This window comes from Apodemus sylvaticus, chromosome 21, assembly GCF_947179515.1.
Source record: "Apodemus sylvaticus chromosome 21, mApoSyl1.1, whole genome shotgun sequence".
Lineage (NCBI taxonomy): Eukaryota > Metazoa > Chordata > Mammalia > Rodentia > Muridae > Apodemus > Apodemus sylvaticus.
This window is the reverse complement of record NC_067492.1, coordinates 22,301,793-22,322,384: the sequence shown is the minus strand read 5'-3', so window position 1 is coordinate 22,322,384 and position 20,592 is coordinate 22,301,793. Positions and strand designations below refer to the sequence as shown.

The window sequence follows — 20,592 nt, the reverse complement described above, 5'->3', positions numbered from 1 at the left end:
GTGGTGCTGGGGAACAAACTCAGGGCCCTGTGTAAGCTAAGCATACATTGCACTAACTGCCCTAAATTTTCAACACAGAATATGAGTTCTTTGGCTCCTTACCTGTGTACTTACAGTATTTTGCTTAACTGTATGTAGAAAGTTCTGATTTTGAATAAAATAGAAATTTGAGGGCTGGAGAGATGGCTCAGCGGTTAAGAGCACTGACTGCTCTTCCAGAGGTCCTGAGTTCAATTACCAGCAACCACATGGTGGCTCACAACCATCTGTAATGAGATCTGATGCCCTCTTCTGGTGTGTCTGAAGACAACAACAGAGGACTCATATACATAAATAAAAAATTAAAAAAAATAGAATTTGATTAATAGTAATATATATTAAATTCTACACAACTAATTAGAATGTTAGATATTAAAATGCTTTTTAACAATATGAAAAAACAAGTGTTTTGGTAGAGGCTCTACCTGTTTGTCTATCTATGTATTGATCTATCTATCTATCTATCTATCTACTTATCTATTTTGAGACAGGGTCTCTACATAGCCCTGGCTATCTTGGTACTTACCAGTCTTGCCTTGAATTCACTGAGATCTAACTGCCTCTGCCTCCAATTGCTGGAATTAAAGGCATGCACTACCATGCCTGTCCATAGAGGCTTTATTATGCAAGTATGTTTGTTTTAAAGCTTCATTACAGTCATCTATAAATTAATAAGATAGGACATGTTTAAGTGTACCCTGTGGCAGTGGCTATAAACCAAATGTACGCTTAAGCTAACAAGTTGCTGTTCTTTACAATGGAGTAGTGATGAGAAGTCTTGAAATATGTCCTTTATATTTACCTTAACTAATTATGTATATATGTGGGCAGGCGTGCCACAGAATACATGTGTGGAAGTAAGAAAGTAACCTGTAGAAACTTAACTTGATATTTTGTGTTGCTCCATATTGAACCAGAGTCCTCATGTTTCCATGCTCAGCATATACTCCACCACTGAGCTGCACCCTAGGAAATAACCATTTTAAAAATAAAATGTCAGTCAAATGAAGCAAGCATTTATCAATATAGAATGAGTAAAGTCTGACTACTTTGTTTCATTGATTAGTACAACTATTTCTATATAGTAAGGCAGCAAAATCCTTCTTGTACTAGTCAATGTACTTTTTATTTAGGGACACATTGACTTTAGTACTAATAAACTACTTATATTTAAAGGCATACTGATTTTAATAGTTGTTTATAAATATTACTAAGCATAATGTTTTAGCACAAAAATATCCAACAAAGTATATACATTGTTTAATACATACATGTGAGATATTCTGGATCATTAACATTGGGAAATATTAAAATCACCAGAAACAACTTTCACTTCCAAGAATAGCTGTGATCAAAATGATGAGCCAAGCATTGTGGTATATACTTGTAGTCCCAGTTACAGAGGAGACTGAGGTAGGACGATCCTGTGAGCCCAGGAGTTTGAGCTAGCGTCTATAACATAGTAAAACCTTGTCTGACAGAAACAGAAAAGGACAAGAACAACAACAAAAGATTAATGTGGAGATGTATACACTACTAGTGGGAGTATAAAAGCTACCATTGTAAAGAATCTGGCTATTTCCTCAAAAAGTTAAACATGCTGGGCTGGAGAGGTGGCTCAGTGGTTAAGAGCACTCATTGACTGCTCTTTCAGAAGACTTGGGTTTGTTTCCTAGCACCCCATGGCAGCTCACTACCATCTGTAACTCCAGTTAAGGGCATTTGACACCCTCTTCTGACCTCTAGGGGCACCAAGCACACATGCAATGAGCAGACATACATGTAGGCAAAACATTCGTACATGTGAAATAAGAACAAATCTTTTTGTTGTTTTCTTTTTGTTTTTTCAAGACAGGGTTTCTCTGTGTAATTCTGCCTGTCCTGGAACTTGTTTTATAGACCAGGACAGGAAAGAACTACAGAGAATCAAGAAATTGAATAGAAACATATAGCAGAAGGGGATGGGGAACTGAGGGTAGCCACTAGAAAGTCCCAGACTCCAGGGAAGTGAGAGGCTCCCAGGAGCCAATGGTGATGACTAGTTGAAATACCCAGCAAAGGGGAGATAGAACCTGTAGAGACCACCCCAAGTAAATAGGCATGGCCCCCAGGAGAGACAGGGACCCCCAAAAAAAAATTGGAACAGAGAACAGAGACTGAAGGAGAGGCCATCCAGAGACCACTCCATCCCATTTGCAGACACCAAACTCCCACACTTTTGCTGATGCCAAGAAATGCTTGCTGACGGGAACCTAGTATAGCTGTTCCCTGAGGTTCTACCAGCACCTGACCAATACAGACGCAGATACTTACAGTTAACCATCCCACTAAGCCTGGGGACCCCAATCGAAGAGCTAGGGGAAGGACTGAAGGAGCTGAAGGGGGTTGAAACCCCATAAGAAGAACAATATCAACTAACTGGACCACCCAGAGCTCCCAGGGACTAAACCATCAACCAAAGAGTATACGTGGAGAAAGCCAGGACTTGCCAGATACATACGTAGTTGAGGATGGGCTTATCTGACATCAGTGGGACAGGAGGGAGGTTTGATACCCCGGGATAGAAGGATGCTAGAGGAGTGAGGCAGAAGTGGGTGAATGGGTGGAGGAGCACCCCTCATAGAGGAGGGAGGAAGGGGGATGGAATGGAGGAGTTGGTGGAGGGGTAACCAGGAAGGGGAATATCATTTGAAATGTAACTAGGAAGGGGGATATCATTTGAAATGTTAAACGAATAAAATTATTAATAAAATTATCCCCCCAAATAATAAATAGGTGAATTTGGGGGGGTTTCAAGACAGGGAATAGGTAAATTTTTTATAGCAATTGAATTATGTCACTGCACACATACCTGTACAACATGTATAGGAAAAGTTAATGTGATCAAAACAATAGGATTTATATACTTTTTTATAGAAGGGTAGCTCTAATAATAAAATATTAATTGTGGAATATAAATTACCTTGACTGTGGGAATGTAGACTGATGCAGCTGCTATGTACAGCAGGTAGTTCAAAAGGTTAAGCATAATCTCAGACTGTCCCTCTATTCTATTCCTGGTTACACATGAGAACAGGAATTTAGAGTAAATACTTGTATACTAGGAACATATTTTATAATAGTTAAAAGATGAAAAGGATGGGAATGTAGCTCAGTGGTAGAGTGCCCGCCAAGCAAACACAAGCCAGTTTGAAGCCAAGCTGTACTACATAGTGAGACTGGCTCAAAATTAAAAATAAAGATGGGAACAACCAATATCTGTGAATACATGTAATGGCTAAACAAAGTATGTTCCATATGAGAATAGTGGAGAAGGGAAATTTTGATTCTTTCCACATTGTATATTAAATGAAAACATAGAAAGTAAGTCAGTAATGGCATATGCCTATAAACCCAACACTTAGGAGATAGACATGGGAAGAGGATCAGAAATTCAGGGTCAGCTTTGGCTACATAATGAATTAGGGGTAGGCTGGACTACATGAGATCTTGCCCCAGAAAACCAAAACAAACAAAAAAGTACAAAGTGAACCAAGCTAAACAAGAGGAAACAAAGTATGGCTGAAAGTTATTTTTGTATATTACTGTGAGTTACTTAAAGCCATTGAATTGTGTACTTAAAAATGGCTAAGAGCCGGGCGATGGTGGCGCATGCCTGTAATCCCAGCACTCTGGGAGGCAGAGGCAGGAGGATTTCTGAGTTCTAGGCCAGCCTGGTCTACAGAGTGAGTTCCAGGACAGCCAGGGCTATACAGAGAAACCCTGTCTCGAAAAAAACAAATCAAAAAGAAAAAGAAAAAAAGAAAAAAAAATGGCTAAGATAGTAGAAATTTAATACATATTTTGCCATAAAAATGTTTTTACTTGTTAAGCTTTAAGTGACACATACCATTTCTCTTTTTTCTTTTTCTTTTTTTTTTGTTTTGTTTTTTGTTTGTTTGCTTTTTTGGTTTTTTGTTTGTTTGTTTGTTTGTTTGTTTTTTGAGACTGAGTTTCAGTAGCTCAGGCTGATCTCAAATTCACTATTTAAGGGGATGATTTTAAGCTTTTGATCCTCCTGACTCTTGCTTCCTCACTTCGGGGATTGCAGGCGTGAGCCTTGGTTACTGTACCACATACTTAATAATCAAAACAAAATTTGAGAAGCCAGATAGATGACTTTATGAAAAATTTATGAGTAGTTGTATTAGCCTCATTTAGATGGGATAAAGTAATGTTTTTCACTATTGCATGGTTGATTCATTTTGTTGATTTGTAGAAAGCAAATGTTTATATTTAATAATAGCAGGAGGATTGCAGTTATCTAATAAATGTCACAGAATTGTGGCTGTGAGCCAGAAAGAAGAAAATCTACATTATTGAAGTGAGACATACTTTTGTAGCTATGGAAACCTCAGGCTCTACTGAGTCTCAAAAAGTTGCTCTTGTGCTTGTATTTATATCATTAATTAGACATTGATGTGGTTAATGAGGACCTTGGATAATTGTTAAATTAAATTGAGCTATAATTATATTCATTGAAGGTCTTGGTTAAAGGGCACTGTTGAGTGGTTTAATGCTTGTTTTATATGAACAGTAAAATTTTTGTTTAATTTATATGAGATCATTTTATATGAGGGTTTATATGAATTTTTGTGTTTTTCAGAAACAGGACCTCACTTTTAGCTCAGGCTGGCCCTCTTAATTCATGGTCCTCATGCTTTAGTCTCATGAGTGCTAAGTAGCTTGTGCTACTATCTGGCATATATAATTTTTAGATTATGCTAATATATATATATATATATATATATATATATATATATATATATATATATATATATATATATATATAGTGTGTGTGTGTGTGTGTGTGTGTGTGGTTTGCTGGTATTTTTCAAGACAGGGTTTCTCTGTGTAGCCCTGGCTGTCCTGAAACTCACTCTGGAAACCAGGCTGGCCTCGAACTCAGAAATCTGCCTGCCTCTGCCTCCCAGAGTGCTGGGATTACAGGCGTACGCCACCACCACCCGGCTATATATATATTTTTAAGTGGATGTATTTTGTTTTGAGCATTGCAAAGAAAAGTTGAATCTATTCAAAGGAAATACAGTTTAGGGGGGCAAGGTTTTTTTTTTTTGTCCTCCTGCATCAGCTTCTTAAGTTTTGCATTTTGTTTTATTGCAGAAAGACTACTCTGAAAATTATAAAGTTTAAAACCTAGAAGAGACAATATGCAATCCTATCACACAGAAATAACCATTGTTAACATTTTTATGTGATAGGTCATTTTATACCTTCATTTCTGCTTATTAATGGCTATATGCTATTATATAGCATTGATATTTTGTTTGTATGCATGTCTTTGTATGTGTTGGATCCCCTGAAACTGGAGTAACAGAGCGTTGTGAATTGCCATGTAGGTGCTGGGAATAGAACCCGGGTTTTCTGGAAGAGTAGCCAGTGCTCTTAACCTCTGAGCCATCTTTCCAGCCCCCAAATTGCAGTTTTATATGCTGTTATATATATGTTTGGAATTGAGCCTAAAACAGATGTGCTAGGCAAATGCTTCTGCCACTTATGTTCTTAGCTCCAAGAAAATTTTTGTGTGGGGGCGCAGAATATTGCTAGGAACTGAACTTAGGACTTTTTGTTTCTATTTCTTGGTACTGGGGGCTGCATTTAGGGCCTTGTACCTGCTAAGCATTCTGTCTACCACTGAGCTATATCCCCAGCCCTGTTTTGTTTTTTTCTGGAGACTGTCCTCCTGCATCAGCTTCTTAAGTTTTGCATTTTGTTTTATTGCAGAAAGACTACTCTGAAAATTATAAAGTTTAAAACCTAGAAGAGACAATATGCAATCCTATCACACAGAAATAACCATTGTTAACATTTTTATGTGATAGGTCGTTTTATACCTTCATTTCTGCTTATTAATGGCTATATGCTAATTTAGTCTTAAATAACTGAATTCTCTCTTTTTTTCATTTTTATTGGTTATTTTATTTATTTACATTTCAAATGTTATCCCTCTTCCTAGCTTTCCTTTCACAAACCCCCTCTCCCCTACCATCTACCTCTATAAGAGTGTTCCTCCACCCACCCACTCACTCCTGCCTTACCGCCCTAGCATTCCCCTATACTGGGGCATTGAGCCTTCACAGGACCAGGGACCTCTTCTCCCATTGATGCCATATAAAGCAGTCTTCTGCTACATATGCAGCTGGAGCCATGGGTCCCTCCATGTGTATTCTTTGGTTGGTGGTTTAGTCCTTAAGAGTTCTAGGGGGTCTGATTGGTTGATATTGTTGTTCTTCCCCTTCAGCTCCTTCAGTCCTTCCCCTAACTCTTACATTGGTGTCCCCAGGCTCAGTCCAATGGTTGGCTGCAAGCATCTGCATCTGTATTGGTCAGGCTCTGGCAGAGCTCTCAGGGGACAGCTATACCAGGCTTTACCAGCAAGTGTTGTTTGGCATCAGCAATAGTGTCTGGTTTGGTATTTGCAGATGGGATGGATCCCTAGGTAGGGCGGTCTCTGAATGGCCTTTCCTTCAGTCTCTGCTCCACTCTTTGTCCCTGCATTTTCTTTTGACAGGAATTCTGGATTAGTATTTTTGAGGTGGGTGGGTGGCCTCATCCCTTAAAATAACTGAATTCTAAAAGCTGTTTTTTTTCCTTTGTACAGTTGAATATCCTTTAGGTTATAAATGTAGCATAATTTAACTGTACTTTCTTCTGAAAGGAAGATATTTATTATAGATCTTTAAATATGTTATCATATACCTTTAATCCTAGCATTTGGGAGGCAGAGGCAGATCTCTGAATTTGAGGCTAGCCTGGTCTATAAAGCCAGCCAGTACTGCATATTGAGACCCTGTTTCAATACAAAACAAAACAGTCTTTAGGCAATATGAAAATATTAAGAAAAAAGTAAATATCTCTTCTCAAATATATTCTTTCTACATATATACATACATACATACATACATACATACATACATACATACATACATAATATCTTACATAAATAGGATTCTTATTTTATTTTTGAGACGGGATCTCATATTGTCCTTGCTAGCTTGTAATTCACTGTGTAGATCAGGTTGAACTTGAACTTGACCTTGTTGCCTCTGTCTCCCAAGTGCTGGGCTAGTGGCTGAGCTCTGCTGTGTCTAGCTAAGTAGGATTTTTTTTTTTAAGATGTATATTTGATTACATGTTTGTGTGGGAGGTGGAGGTACATGAATGTGTGCAGGTATTACTGGAGGCCAAATCAGATCCTCTAGGGCTGGAGTTAACGTGATTTTAAGATGCCCAACCTGGGTATTGGGAACTGAAGTTGGTTCTCTGATAGAGCTGTACATGGTTCAAGTACTTTTAACCTGCAAGTCATCTTCCCAACCCTAGATTTTTTTCATATTAATTTTACACTGTTTTTTGCCTGCTTTACTAAACAGTTTGTTACAGAGTGGACATTTGGACATCTGGTCCAAATCTGTGTTTCTGATGACTGCATTCTATCATAATATGACATTTACATTTAGGGTGTTTCTAGTTCTCTTTTTATAAACAGTGCTATAGAGAGCAGTTTTACATGTGTATTTATTTATAAATGGCTAGATCTGGTGGCATAGGTTTGAAATACAGCTGCTCAGGAGACTGAAGCAGTAGAATTTAAAGTTTAATGCCAGCCAGGCTAACAGTGAGTTCCTGAGAGCCTCAACTGTTGAGTGAAACTATCGAATAAAACAAAAAAAGGAAAAGAAAATTCCAAGTTCAAATATATTTTTTCTAGTTCTATTTTTGCCCATACCAAACTAATTCTAGATTTTGGTGTAATTTGAACATTATATTGGTGTACTTCCTAAATATGAGTGCTTGAAATAACTGATAAGTGTTAGTTATTTTATTGATCAACTTTTAAAAATATGACCTTTGCCTAGTCCTCTCTTCCTATGTTAAGGTAAAATCTCTGAGGAGGGAGCTTAAATGAAATGACATTTGCCAAATAGATAACTTGACTCACCGCTTGTGTTATGGGCACAGCTCCTGGGAACTACTGTGAGTGCTTGGCCCTGACTTATGTGATACCTTTCCTTTCACTTGTTATTCTGAGACAGTCCCAGCCGATTGTCCAGGCTCTTCTAGAACTCACTCTATGACCTAGTCAGGCCTTAAACTTTTGAATACTCCTGTTACACCTATAGTATCCAGGATTCTATTAATGCCATCAGTATTTCTGAGGTTACAAGAGTGGTCTGATCCTAAAATAAGGACGAAAGATGGTAAATTGATATAAGTTCATTATTGGAAGAAAATACACCATTAAATTATATGTATGGATGTTTTGCCTACAAGTAAATCTGCATACCACATACATATGGTGCCTGCAAGAGGCCAGAAGAGTGCTTCAGATCCTCTGGAACTAGACTTCATAGAGGGGTGGGAATTGAACCAGTGTGCTGGGAATTGAACCTAAGACTTCTGGAAAAACAAATATTCTTAATTACTGAGCCATCTTTCCAGTCCTCAAAACATTTCGTTTTGTATAATGAAAGAACACAAGCTTTCCAAGCTTCATGGTTCATGCCTATAATCCCAGTAGAGGCAGGAAAATCGGGAGTTCAAGGTTATCCTCTCAGCTACATAGTCAGTTTGAGAGCAGCCTGAGTTGTATGAAACTTAGTCACAAACAAAATCCTCTGAAAAGTAAAATCATTATTGTTGTTGTTATTGTTATTATTACTATGTGTATGACATCAGGGGGCACCTGTGTTGTGACACACATGTGGAAGTCAGAAGACAGTGTTTTGAAGTCAGTTCTTTCCTTCTTTCATGTGACGTTTGGGGATAAAACTGAAGTCAGAAATTTTTATTGTAACCTAGTCCCTTATTAGAGCTGTCTTTTCTCTCTAGATGCTGAGTTTAGCTATAATTAATGGAGTACTAAATTTACTTCAGTCTTCTAGTTGTTCATTAACCTATTTGTACTTGACTTCTTTAACAAGTTCACAGAAATTTATCACTTGTTAGTTGAAACTGCCAAGAGCTGGAATTTGGTTGCTAGTGTATCTGCCAAATGAATTGATTTTGATTTGAGAAAAGTTACTTTGTTTTAACAAGTAGGATTATTTAGATTAAGACTCCTTAAATTTTTCTTTTTTTCTTGTTTTTTTGTTTGTTTGTTTGTTTTTTGTTTTTTGGTCTTTTGATTTTTTTCGAGACAGGGTTTCTCGACAGACTGGTATTGCCCTGGCTGTCCTGGAACTCACTCTGTAGACCAGGCCATCCCCGAACTCAGAAATCCACCTGCTTCCGTTTCCCAAGTGCTGGGATTACAGGCGTGCGTACCACTGCCTGGCTTTCTTAAACTTTTCTACTCATAATTTTTTAGGCCTGAGGAAGTTTTACATGACTTTATGTAAATACATAGATGTAAATTATGTAAATTTATTATATATTATATAAATATACATGTAAATATGTATGCAAATTTAATATATATTAAATATATGTGTAAATATACATGTAAAATTAATTTATTATGTAAATGTATATGTAAATATGTAAATATATGAAGTCAATATATAGATCTAACATTTACTGATAATAAATCTATAGATTTATTTTTTAAAAATTATTTGGTATATGCATATATAATTTTACTGTTTATTAAAGACAAAGAAAATTTGCATACTAATGAGATGAATGTTATTGTCTTTACATAAGAGTTAAATCTTGACTGAATTTTGATACCACAGGGTGGTAGAGCACATTCAGTGTTTTTCAGAGCTGATTGATATTTTGATTGTGTAATCTTCAATGCATGAATACACCTTGGCATAATACAGAGTACAAAGTAGTAAAACTATGTTTAGTACCATTTCAAAAATTGTTGGAAATTGTCTTAATCTCAAGCCAAAAGTCTTTTAATGACTTTTTAAATGATGTTCAGATCAAACTTAATTTTGGGAAAATATAGTTAACTCGTCTTTTGTTTCTCTTAAGAGTTATTCCTTTGTTTGTTTTTGTTTTTTTTGAGACAGGGTTTTTCTGTGTAGTCCTGACTGTCCTGGAACCCAACATGGATGCTGGGAACTTAATTCTAGTCCTCTGCAGAGCAGCAAGTGGACTTAACTGCTGAGTAGTCTCTCCTGTCCCAGTATAATTTTAATTTAAAAAATTGAATTAACAAATACTGCATTTCTACAGATAACTGAGCAAGTCTCTTTACCATCTACATGAACATACTTTTTTTAAAAAGTATCCTGCTTTAATAAATACATTTTAAAACAAGACTAGCCAGGCAGTGGTAGTGTACACCTTTACACCTGTAGGCACAGCACTTTGAAAGCAGAGACAGGAAGATCCCTGTGAGTATAGGATCTCTGAGTGAGGTTAGCCTGGTCTACAAAGCCAGTTCTAGGCTAGCCAGAGCTACATAATAAGATCTTGTCTTTAAAAGAAAAAAGGGGGGCTGGAGAGATGGCTCAGCAGTTAAGAGGACTGACTGCTCTTTCAGAGGTCCTTAGTTCAATTCCCAACAACCATATGATGGCTCACAACTATCTGTAATGGGATCTGATGCCCTCTTCTGGTGTGTCTAAAGACAGCTACAGTGTACTCATTTTACATGTGTGTGTGTGTGTGTGTGTGTGTGTGTGTGTGTGTGTGTGTGTGTGTGTATAATCATTTTAAAAAATAAATAAGAGAAAAAGGGGAAAGAAAAGAAATAAGAAAGATCTGGATGGTGGAGGCAGAGGCAGGTGGATCTCTGAGTTCAAGGCCAGCCTGGTCTATAAAGCAAGTTATAGGACTACATAGCCCTGTCATTTTTATTTAATTTGTGTGTGTGTGTGTGTGTGCTCGTGCATGCATGCATGCGCACAAGTATATACATTTACATCAAAGGTGTGCAGGTACCATGGGTGCCAGAAGATGGCATCTGGTCCTTGGGAACTGGAGTTATAGGTGCTATAAGCTTCCTGATGGTGGGCACAGGGAACTGAACCTGGGTTGTCTGCAAGAGCAGCAAGTGATCTTAAGCATTGAGTCATCTATCTTCTGAACACCACTTTTCTTACTAAAGTAGAATTTGATTTTGTAGGATTTGGCTTTAAGCAGATATTGTGACAAAGGAATGAAAGAACAATGTAAAGGCTTTTTTTTTTTGAGGGCATATTTGTGTATGTGGGAGCAGGGAACAGAGGTCAACCTTCAGGGTCATCCTCAGGAGCTGTCTGCCTTGTTTCTTGAGACAGGCTCTCTCTCACCAGGACCTGGGGCTTACTGATTCTGTTTGGCGATCTGGTCAGTAAACAGCAATGGATCTGCCTTCTTTGCTTTTCCAGAGCTGAGATTACAGTTGTATGCCACTACGTCTAACTTTTTCCATGAGTGCTAGATATCCAATTTAAGTCAAGGTGTTTGTGCATCAAACATGTTACCAAGTGAGTTACCTCTCTAGCCTGTAGATTATTTTTGATGCCCAGATGTTCAAATTCGCAGATATTTGAATATGCTTCCTTTGATTCATTGATTTGCTTTGAGACTGGTTTTCTCTCATCATGTAGCTTAGGTTGGCTCCTTTGATCTTAATAGTTTGCTAACTTGGTCAGTTTCCATGTTATTAGTCACTGCCACTGCCTTCCCCCTTCTAACACATTACCCGCTTGAACATTGTGCTTCCTAATATGGGAGCTCTTAAAACTCAGAGCAAACTTCCTGCTCACCTGCGGCGGCTGTCATGCAACCTTACTTTTATTACTTTTATTCTTATTTCTCATTCTGGACATCCCTGTTAGGCATATAGCCAATCTCTGATACTCCCACATGTGCTGCCCTTCTTACACAGATGTCCTCCTCGTTCTGCTCAGGATCTATAGTCTTAAATAAATGCTTCTAGACCTGCGTATATTATAACTCTCCATGCTACATTTTACTGCTCTCACACAGGCACAATCGTCATAGCTCTCAATACTTAGTCTTGAGCAACTTTCTATGTAAGTATCTTTATTACTATTTAGGCTCTGGTGCTGTGTGTAAGGTGCCCACAACATTCATACCTCCTAATGCTGTTTTCTCTCTGATATCCATACTGGGCTTTTCACACTCATTCCCTCATGCATCCTTCTCATGCTGCTTAGGCGTTTTGCTTTACTACCTGGGCTGAGCTATCCACTTATATGTCAATTCCCAGTAGGTATTGGAGTCCAGTATCTGTCCATTTGAATCACCTGTAAAGGTTCATTCTGCTTGGGTTCTTACCCCACCCTGACTGCACATACTGTCCTCTTACACAGACACTGCTTCATATTACGTAGTCTCTGAACCTGGATATCTCTCCTCTCTTTTACCCTCTTCAGTTGTACATTCTTCTTCTAGCTTAGGCTTTGAAACTGCTAGGATCTATCCCCCGTAGATACCCTCCTCTCCCTATTAGCTTTCTGATATCTTTTTGGGGTAATCTGATCCTTTTTTGATCTCTGCTTCACTCTAGTTTGACTTTATTGTTTGTTTGGGGGCAGGGTTGGTTTTTTCTGAGGCAAAGTCTTACCACATGGCATCCTGACTTAGCACCCTTGATTTCCTGCCTCAGCTAGTTGAATGCTGGGATTATAGGCATGTACTGCCATGGCATGTACAACCATGAGCTCATAGTTTGAACAATCTTACAAAAATATCTATGCAAGACTTTTAGAAATTATATCTAAGCCTTAAATGTTTCATAAGTCATTTTATGACTTAATTAAGAGTTTTGTTTCACCAGGCGGTGGTGGCGCACGCCTGTAATCCCAGCACTCTGGGAGGCAGAGGCAGGAGGATTTCTGAGTTTGAGGCCAGCCAGGTCTACAGAGTAAGTTCCAGGACAGCCAGGGCTACACAGAGAAATCCTGTCTCAAAAAAACAAATCCAAAAAAACCACACACGCACAAAAAAGAGTTTTGTTTCTTCTGGTACAAACTTAAATTAAAAAAATATATATAAAGGGACCTGGTGGCTTGTGATTGGTAAAGTGCTTTCCACACAAGCAAGCCAAAGACCTAAGTTTGATCTCCAATATAAAAAGCTGGGTGTGATAGCATGTACCTGTAATCCTAGTAGTATGCAGGCAGAGAAGGTAGATTCTTGAGATTCACTTGCTAACCAGTCTAGTAGAATGGGAATCAGTGAGCTCCGGGTTAAATGAGTGAAAGATGAAGGAGCCAACTAGATGACTCAGCCTATGAGCACCAAGCCTGATAGACAGCCTGAGTTTAATCCTCAGAACTCACAAAGTGATAACTGACTCATAAAAATTGTCCTCTGACTTTCATACACTTAGCAAGATGTGTCCACACATACATACAAAATAAATAAATGTAATAAATAAAAGTCAAGATGGAGAGTAAATGAAGAAGGCACCCAACATTGACCTCTGTCTCCACAAGTTCATAGACATATATGAACACATACAACCTCTCCCACACCCTGCCCCCACTGCCACTTAGCAAAACACACAAAATGATATATTTTAAAGTGTAGGTGGGTTTTTTTCCTTTTTTTTAATCCCCCCCCCCCCCCAGTTTTCTAGTCCAGACTTGCTTTGAGCTCCCAGAGTAGCCAAGGATGACCTTGAACTCCTGAATCTCCTGCTTCTACTTCCATAGTGCTAGAATTACAGGAATGTCACCAGGCCAGATTTATACTGCCTTGGGGATTGACTGTACCCTAGGCTCTACCAACTGAGCTACATCCCCTATCCTAAAATAACAGATACTTAAAGAACTGGGTCTATGGAACTCTTTAGTTCTCTAACCCTGCCCCTCCCAGTTGATATAAAGTAGTCTGTAGTATATTCTCTACGTTATAACATGCCGGGCCGTGGTGGTGCATGCTTTGTAATCCCAGCACTTGAGAGGCAGAGGCAGGCAGATTTCTACACAGAGAAACCCTGTCTCAAAAAACCAAAAACCAAAAAAAAAAAAAAAAAAAAGCATTATAACACGAGTATGTTTGTAACACTAGTAACAACAATACAATCTGGAAAAGTAATAACACTAAATACGTATTTGATAGCAAATTAGTAAATTGCCTTATACTTCAAAACTGAGAAAAAAATTGTTAAAACAGAGTATCATCACCTTCCAGTTATTCTTGGACTCTATAATCTTTGAGAAACAAAATATCCAGTGGACCTGCAGCCAGTACCTTTTTTCCAGTGGAGATGCCACATATGATGACTGTCAAGGGTGAAGTATGTCTTGTTTTTAAACAAAATGAGTGCTAACTCTTAGTGAAGAACTGTGTTGGCACACTGGAGTCGTTAGGACTTTGTCAGAGAATGATAAGGAAACCTTAGCTTGGAGCTTCGCCTGCTCACTGAGCTCAGCGGTGAATGGAGGAGGGGACTAGTAAGACAAATGTTTCCTAAGCATTTTTGATGGGAGTGTGTTAAGGAAACACCTTTCTATGCTTAATGGTAGTTTCATATTTACAAGGATGGCCAGGTGGTTGGGTTTTTGGGTTTTGTTTTGTTTTGTTTTGTTTTGTTGAGACAGGGTTTCTCTGTGTAGCCCTGGCTATCCTGGAACTCACTCTGTAGACCAGGCTGGCCTTGAACTCAGAAATCTGCCTGCCTCTGCCTCCTGAGTGCTGGGATTACAGGCATGGGCCATCACTGCCCAGCGGCAGGTGTTATTTTATTTTCATATTTAAACAAAGTGAAAGGCTTTACGAGTAGATTTTTTTTCAGTGTGGTATCTATACCTGATGATTGAGCATTTGAGGAGGCACGGCAGTCTCTATACCTGATAATCAAAGAACTTCTGCGATGAGAACTCATGTTACTTGTACAATGCTTGGAGCATTAAGTCAAGCTTTGTTGCTTTTGGGGAGGGATGTTCTTTTTTGCTTTTTGTTTGTTTGTTTGTTTGTTTTTCAAGACAGGGTCTCTGTAGCCTTGGCTGTCTTAGACTAGCTCTGTAGCCCAGGTCAACCTCGAAGTCATAGAGATCTGTCTGCCTCTGCTTCTGGAGTGCTGGGATTGAAGGTGTGTGCCACTACTGTCTGGCTTTACTTTGCTACATTTTTAAAGAACATTAAAATGTTTATGTGTATGGAGTTTTGCCTGCATGTATGTCTGTACTCATGTGTCCTGGTTCCTGAAGAAGCCAGAAGAGAGCACTGGGTTCTCTGGCACTGGGGTTATAGGCTGTTGTGAGCTGTCATGGGGTGCTGGAAATTGAACCCTGGTCCTCTGTGCTCTTACTTATTGAGGCATCTCTCTTGGTCATATTTTTAAATTATTCTCAACACAAAATGTCATCTTTGCTTGGCATGGTAGTGTGCACCTTTAATTCTGGCACTCAGGAGGCAGATGGATTTCAATAAGGTCAAGGCCATACTAGTCTATATAGCCAGTTCTAAGATAGAAAGAACTACACAACAGAGAGACCATGTTTTAAGACAGATTCTCACTTTGTAGCCCTAGCTGTCCTGAACTTGCTATACGACCAGGGTGATATTTAACTCACAGAGATCTCCCTGCTCTTTCATCCTTTCTCCCACAAGTGTTTTTATTTAGTTGCTTGGTCCACAATTAAACAAAAATGTTTGTCTGTGTGCATGCCCTTCTGGCCAGAAACACTTCACAAAACTTGCTTCCCCCCCCCCTTTTTATATTTCTTCATAGACGTAAATCAATATTAGTTCTGTTCAACTTGATTACCTAAAAGTAAATCAGAGATTCTTGAGAAAAGTTACATAGGAAATGAACTTTCTAACAATTGAGGAGTTTAGTCTAACTCCAAAGCAGTTGAATTCCCGAGGTCAATAAAGGTAAAGTGGAAACTAATAATCCAAAGAGGAATAATCTAGTTCTTTAGGAACAGATCTTCCTATTTAAACTACATCTGTTCTCTGAGCTGTGCTCCATTCTCACATACAACCTTTATTGTGTGTATTTATTCAGTATGATCTCCTGAAAATAACACAAATGAGTTGACTGATCCAGGGTTGTTTTTTTTTTTTGGGGGGGGGGGGTTGTTCCTTTGTCCTATTTCTGTGTTTCTTACTCTGCTGTCCTAGATTTTATCACCATTCCCCCTTGCTTCATCACTTATTTATTTATTTGTTTGTTTTTCTGAGGCAGGGTCTCTTTGTGTAGCCCTGGCTGTCCTAGTACTTGCTTTATAGACCAAGCTGGCCTTGTTCTCAGAGATTCACCTGCCTCTGCTTCCCAAGCACTGGGTTTAAAGTGTGTGGCCCCACAGCTACCACTTCCTGGCTAATAATCTGTTGTTATCCAGCTGTGGTTTTCTCTCTAGACTCAACTAGAGAGGGGGATATAGGGCTTGGGAGACTCGTCTTTTTCTGAAACAAGTAATGACCAACTAAAGCTGTAGACAGTGGGACTTAGGGCACAGAATGCCCACATAGTAAGGGGAAAGAAGTATACTTGTAAATTACAAATGTTCTTACAAGGACCTAAGTTCAGGTCACAGTACCTACAAGCTGGATCACAACCATCTGTAACTCTAGTTCCAGGGAATCCAATGCCTTCTTCTGACTTTGGTGGGTTCTTGTATGCACATGGCACATATACACACACTTAGACTTGCTCATGAGTGTACACACACACACACACACACACACACACACACACAAACCATTTTACAAACCACAGTTTCAGCCAGGCATGATGGTCCAAGCTTTGATCTCAGCACTTAAGAGATAGAGGCAGGTGGATCTCTGTGAGTTCAGGGTCACCGTGGTACTTGAGATCCAGGACAGCCAAAGCTATGTAGAGCAATACTGTCTCAATAAACAAACAAAAATTCAGTTTTTCTTCCTCTCTTTCTGTGTATGCCTCAGGGTAAGATTTCTATTTTGAGCTTGTTATGTACTGTGGTGAAAGTTCTTCAACCCCTTCACAGCAACATTGAAGAATAAAGAATTGACCCAGAAATAATCAGTAACAAAAACGGATTAATTAGAATTTGTAGAACAGAACCAAGCAAACAAGCCAGCAAGCTCATTTTGATACTGCATTATTTTGAATACCTGAAAATACTGATTTCATTTGTTCTTCTTTTCCAGTTAGTCTAGGCCCTTACAGCAAATTCTTAGTCTTCTGAATATGCTCCCAGTCTTTTGAATATGCTCCCCGTTCTGCTGATTTTCTCTCCTTTCCCTGGGACCAGTCATCTGACTGGGGCGTGGGGGCACCTTTTGTCTTTTCCTTGACAAAAGGTCTTTTAAGGGGGCACCTTAAAAATCTTAAGTAGGTAAGGAGAAGCACTTTGTGTATTGAGCTTTGGTGTCCCTGTGTAACAGTGAGGTAGCGGCAAGCAAGCCAGAGCAGTGGTACTTGGCGCCCTCTAGTGTTACAGCTCCTGTGCAGACCTCTGATGGAGGAGATGAGGGAGCAGATAGGGGAGGAGGTGGGAGGCAGAGGGAGGAGAGGAAACTGCATCTGTGGGAGGCAGAGGGAGGAGAGGAAACTGCATCTGGGATGTAATATATGAGACAATAAATTAATTTAAAAAACGTATTGTATAATAAAAGAACAAATACTTGCTAATAGGTGTTCACAATCTTCATGATGCAGTTATTTTTGTGAAAATAAAATTCTTAAAAGAAAGAACATACTCATTTCTTGTTCATATTATTGACTGATTTTCCTTCAATTTTTTTCCTCCCTACAGAATCTGTCTATGATCTTCTCCCAAAGGAGTTACAGTTACCTCCACCTAGAGAAACATCTGTAGCATCAATGAGTCAGACAAGCGGTGGTGAGGCAGGCTCGCCTCCTCCAGCTGTAGTTGCTGCTGGTATGCATTTCATTTTACTTCATTAATGAAAACTAGGGTACTATCTGGCCAACATGAACAGTACTGGCAAAGTTCATATTAAAAAGAGTATGATTTGAGGGTTTTAGATGGGTGTAAAGGCTTTACCCTTTACATTGAAAGGTTTTTAGTGTTTTTAAAAAATATACATACATACATACATACATACATATTATATATATCTATATGTGTATCTTAAATTTTAGTCCATTTGTAAATGCTGACTCCTAAAGAGGACCTTGTCTTCAAATATGAGACCCTGTTTAAAGTGACTTTATTAAGTACACATAAAACAGATAACACCAAGCTATGACTAAAAAATTATATTTGAGCTTTTATTTAACAATTTTTAAAAGAATTATTTACATATGTATATGAATGCACTGTAGCTGTCTTCAAACACACCAGAAGAGGGCATCAGATTCCATTACAGATAGTTGTGAGCAACCATGGGGTTGCTGGGAATTGAACTCAGGACCTCTGGAAGAGGTTCTACAATTAAGGAAAAAAAAAATATGACACAACCAGAGCTATAAAGTGATGTGATACACACATACATATACACTCACGCACACGCACATATACATGTGTGTGTGTGTGTGTGTGTATGTATAGCCTGATACTAATTTTAAATTCATGAAAAATAGTGGCCACGTTGAATATAATCTTTATGAAATACAGTCTTTTGTAACAATAAAACATTAAAAATAATGTTTGAAGTTTATTGTTTATTTTCACTCAGCTTTCAAATTATATTCTTTGTAAATACATTAAGTTGGCTCAAACTTTTACTTTTAATTAGACTAAAAAATTGACAAATAAAAAAAAGTCTTGATTAGTAATAATTTAGTATGAATGCTTTCCACAATAATAGCTTACCCAACTATAGTACCTTTTTTTTTAAAGTTGGGATTAAAGTTACAAATGTATTTGCTTTAGAAAAATGAATACATTATGTCTACTTTACTGAAGTTTTATCTGTTTTATAAAGGTTTCTTGCCTTATGATACTTATCATCTTTAAAATGGTATTTAAAGTCTATCAAAGCATCCTTTCCAGTAAGTTCTTTTAATTTCACAAAGAGAAATCAAAAGAGAGGCTGTAGTCTAAATGACAGTATTGGTACTGTGTTCTAGCTGCAGGTGTTTAATTTCTTATATACATTAATCTGTATGCCATTAATAATGCTAAAGAGTGCAGTATGAAGCCTTCTTGCTTGAAGGCAGGAAAACTTTAAACATGACAAAGAAATATTGGCCCTCCTCACTGTTCATGTGTGGCCAGACATTTTCTAACAGCTTCTGTGGATTTAACTGTGAATTAGTGAGCTTTTTATAATCAAATTGATACGGTGATCTGGTTCACCTCATATCTAACTGATTCTAAAGTGACTCTGAATATCTTTGGGAAATTTGGAGCTTTAAATCTAGTTTTTAAAGACCGAATAGTATAATAAAATAGAAAAAATTTTAAAGACGTATTGTTTCACTTTAAATCCACATGTAGAAATTGACTAACTGATTCCTTTTTTGTTTTGAGATTGTTTTTGTAAGGACATGTTGAATATGCATAGAACTACAAGTCTGTTTCTTCTGTGCTTTGTAACATCTGTTTACAGTAGATCCAGTTCCTTTTAAAAGCTGAAAAAAATAATAGCTAAGTTTAGAAAAAGAACATTTCCCTTTAATACCAAATTTCAGAAATTCTTACGTATAAATATTTAAAGTTCTTGATTTGGGGTCACTAATGGAAAGTTTTGCCTATCCTTTGTAGTTGAGAAAGTCTTTACAGGTAATTAGATTAAAAGCTATGAGTTTAAACACGAAAATAGAAAATTTGACCAAAGGAAATATTCTAAAGCTATCTGTATATGTACATAAATGTATTTATATTTGTGGTTCTGAGGATTGAACTCAAGACCTCATATATGATAGGCAGGTGCTCTACCACCAAGACACATCTGCATCCCAGTAAAGACTTATTATCTTGAAATCTCTGACATGAAAATAGTGATGAGACTAAAAAGGCAACTTTTAAAACTTTCTTCTCATAGAAAGTTTCTGTGATCCTAGTAATTAATAATCTTTTACATATCTACTTTTTTTAGTAACCTATGTAGTTTATTCTATTTTCCAATGTCTTCTTAATAGAAAAGACCCCTTTACTATATACTGTTAGAGATAAAAGTTTAAATTACAGAATAATAATTGTAAGGGCATCAGTATGTATCATTGGAGTCACATTTTTATTTATCATATTGATAGCCTTGGTGATACAACTATCAAAAAGAAAAACTGAGAGTATTTTACCAAGTTTGGCTTCTGATCAAAAGCTTGATAGCTAGGGAAATGAATATTAATTTAAATATCTGATGTTTTTTAAAACAAAAATCTGTAGCATTTGCTGTTTACATGTGAAATGCATAAAAATGATGACTTTTGATATAGTTAATTCTTCAGAGTTTTGAAGGAGCTGGATTGGCTGCTATCAGGTATGAGGGGCTGGTGGGAACAGACTTCTAGTTCTGCCACAAAGGTTTGTGCACAGATTTTACATCAGTTTAAATCTTTTAAAAAAACAATTTAGAGACTGGGAATATGTATGTTCATGACATTCTTTGTTATTTAATTATTAAAAATGCTTTTCTCAAATTCACCAAAGTAGTTTTCCCCTCCTGCCTCGTGTATTACCGAGGCATACATAAGTGTGATGCCGCTGATCCACAATCCAGAATCATAGGAGAAGG

The 20,592-nt window shown here is 37.8% G+C and overlaps 1 protein-coding gene across 7 annotated transcripts in view; it reads left to right on the top strand.

Moving 5' to 3' along the window:
• The window catches only part of Nfat5 (nuclear factor of activated T cells 5), an 86,937-nt gene that overhangs the window by 11,145 nt on the left and 55,200 nt on the right, over nucleotides 1–20,592 (top strand). For 4 of the 7 annotated variants that reach the window (XM_052167241.1, XM_052167242.1, XM_052167239.1 and 1 more), the window contains one exon: nucleotides 17,703–17,828. In XM_052167241.1, the coding sequence (XP_052023201.1) occupies nucleotides 17,703–17,828 (126 nt within the window). Of the gene's footprint in view, nucleotides 1–17,702; nucleotides 17,829–20,592 lie in introns of those variants that run through there. The other 3 variants (XM_052167244.1, XM_052167243.1, XM_052167245.1) reach the window with 2 other exon arrangements.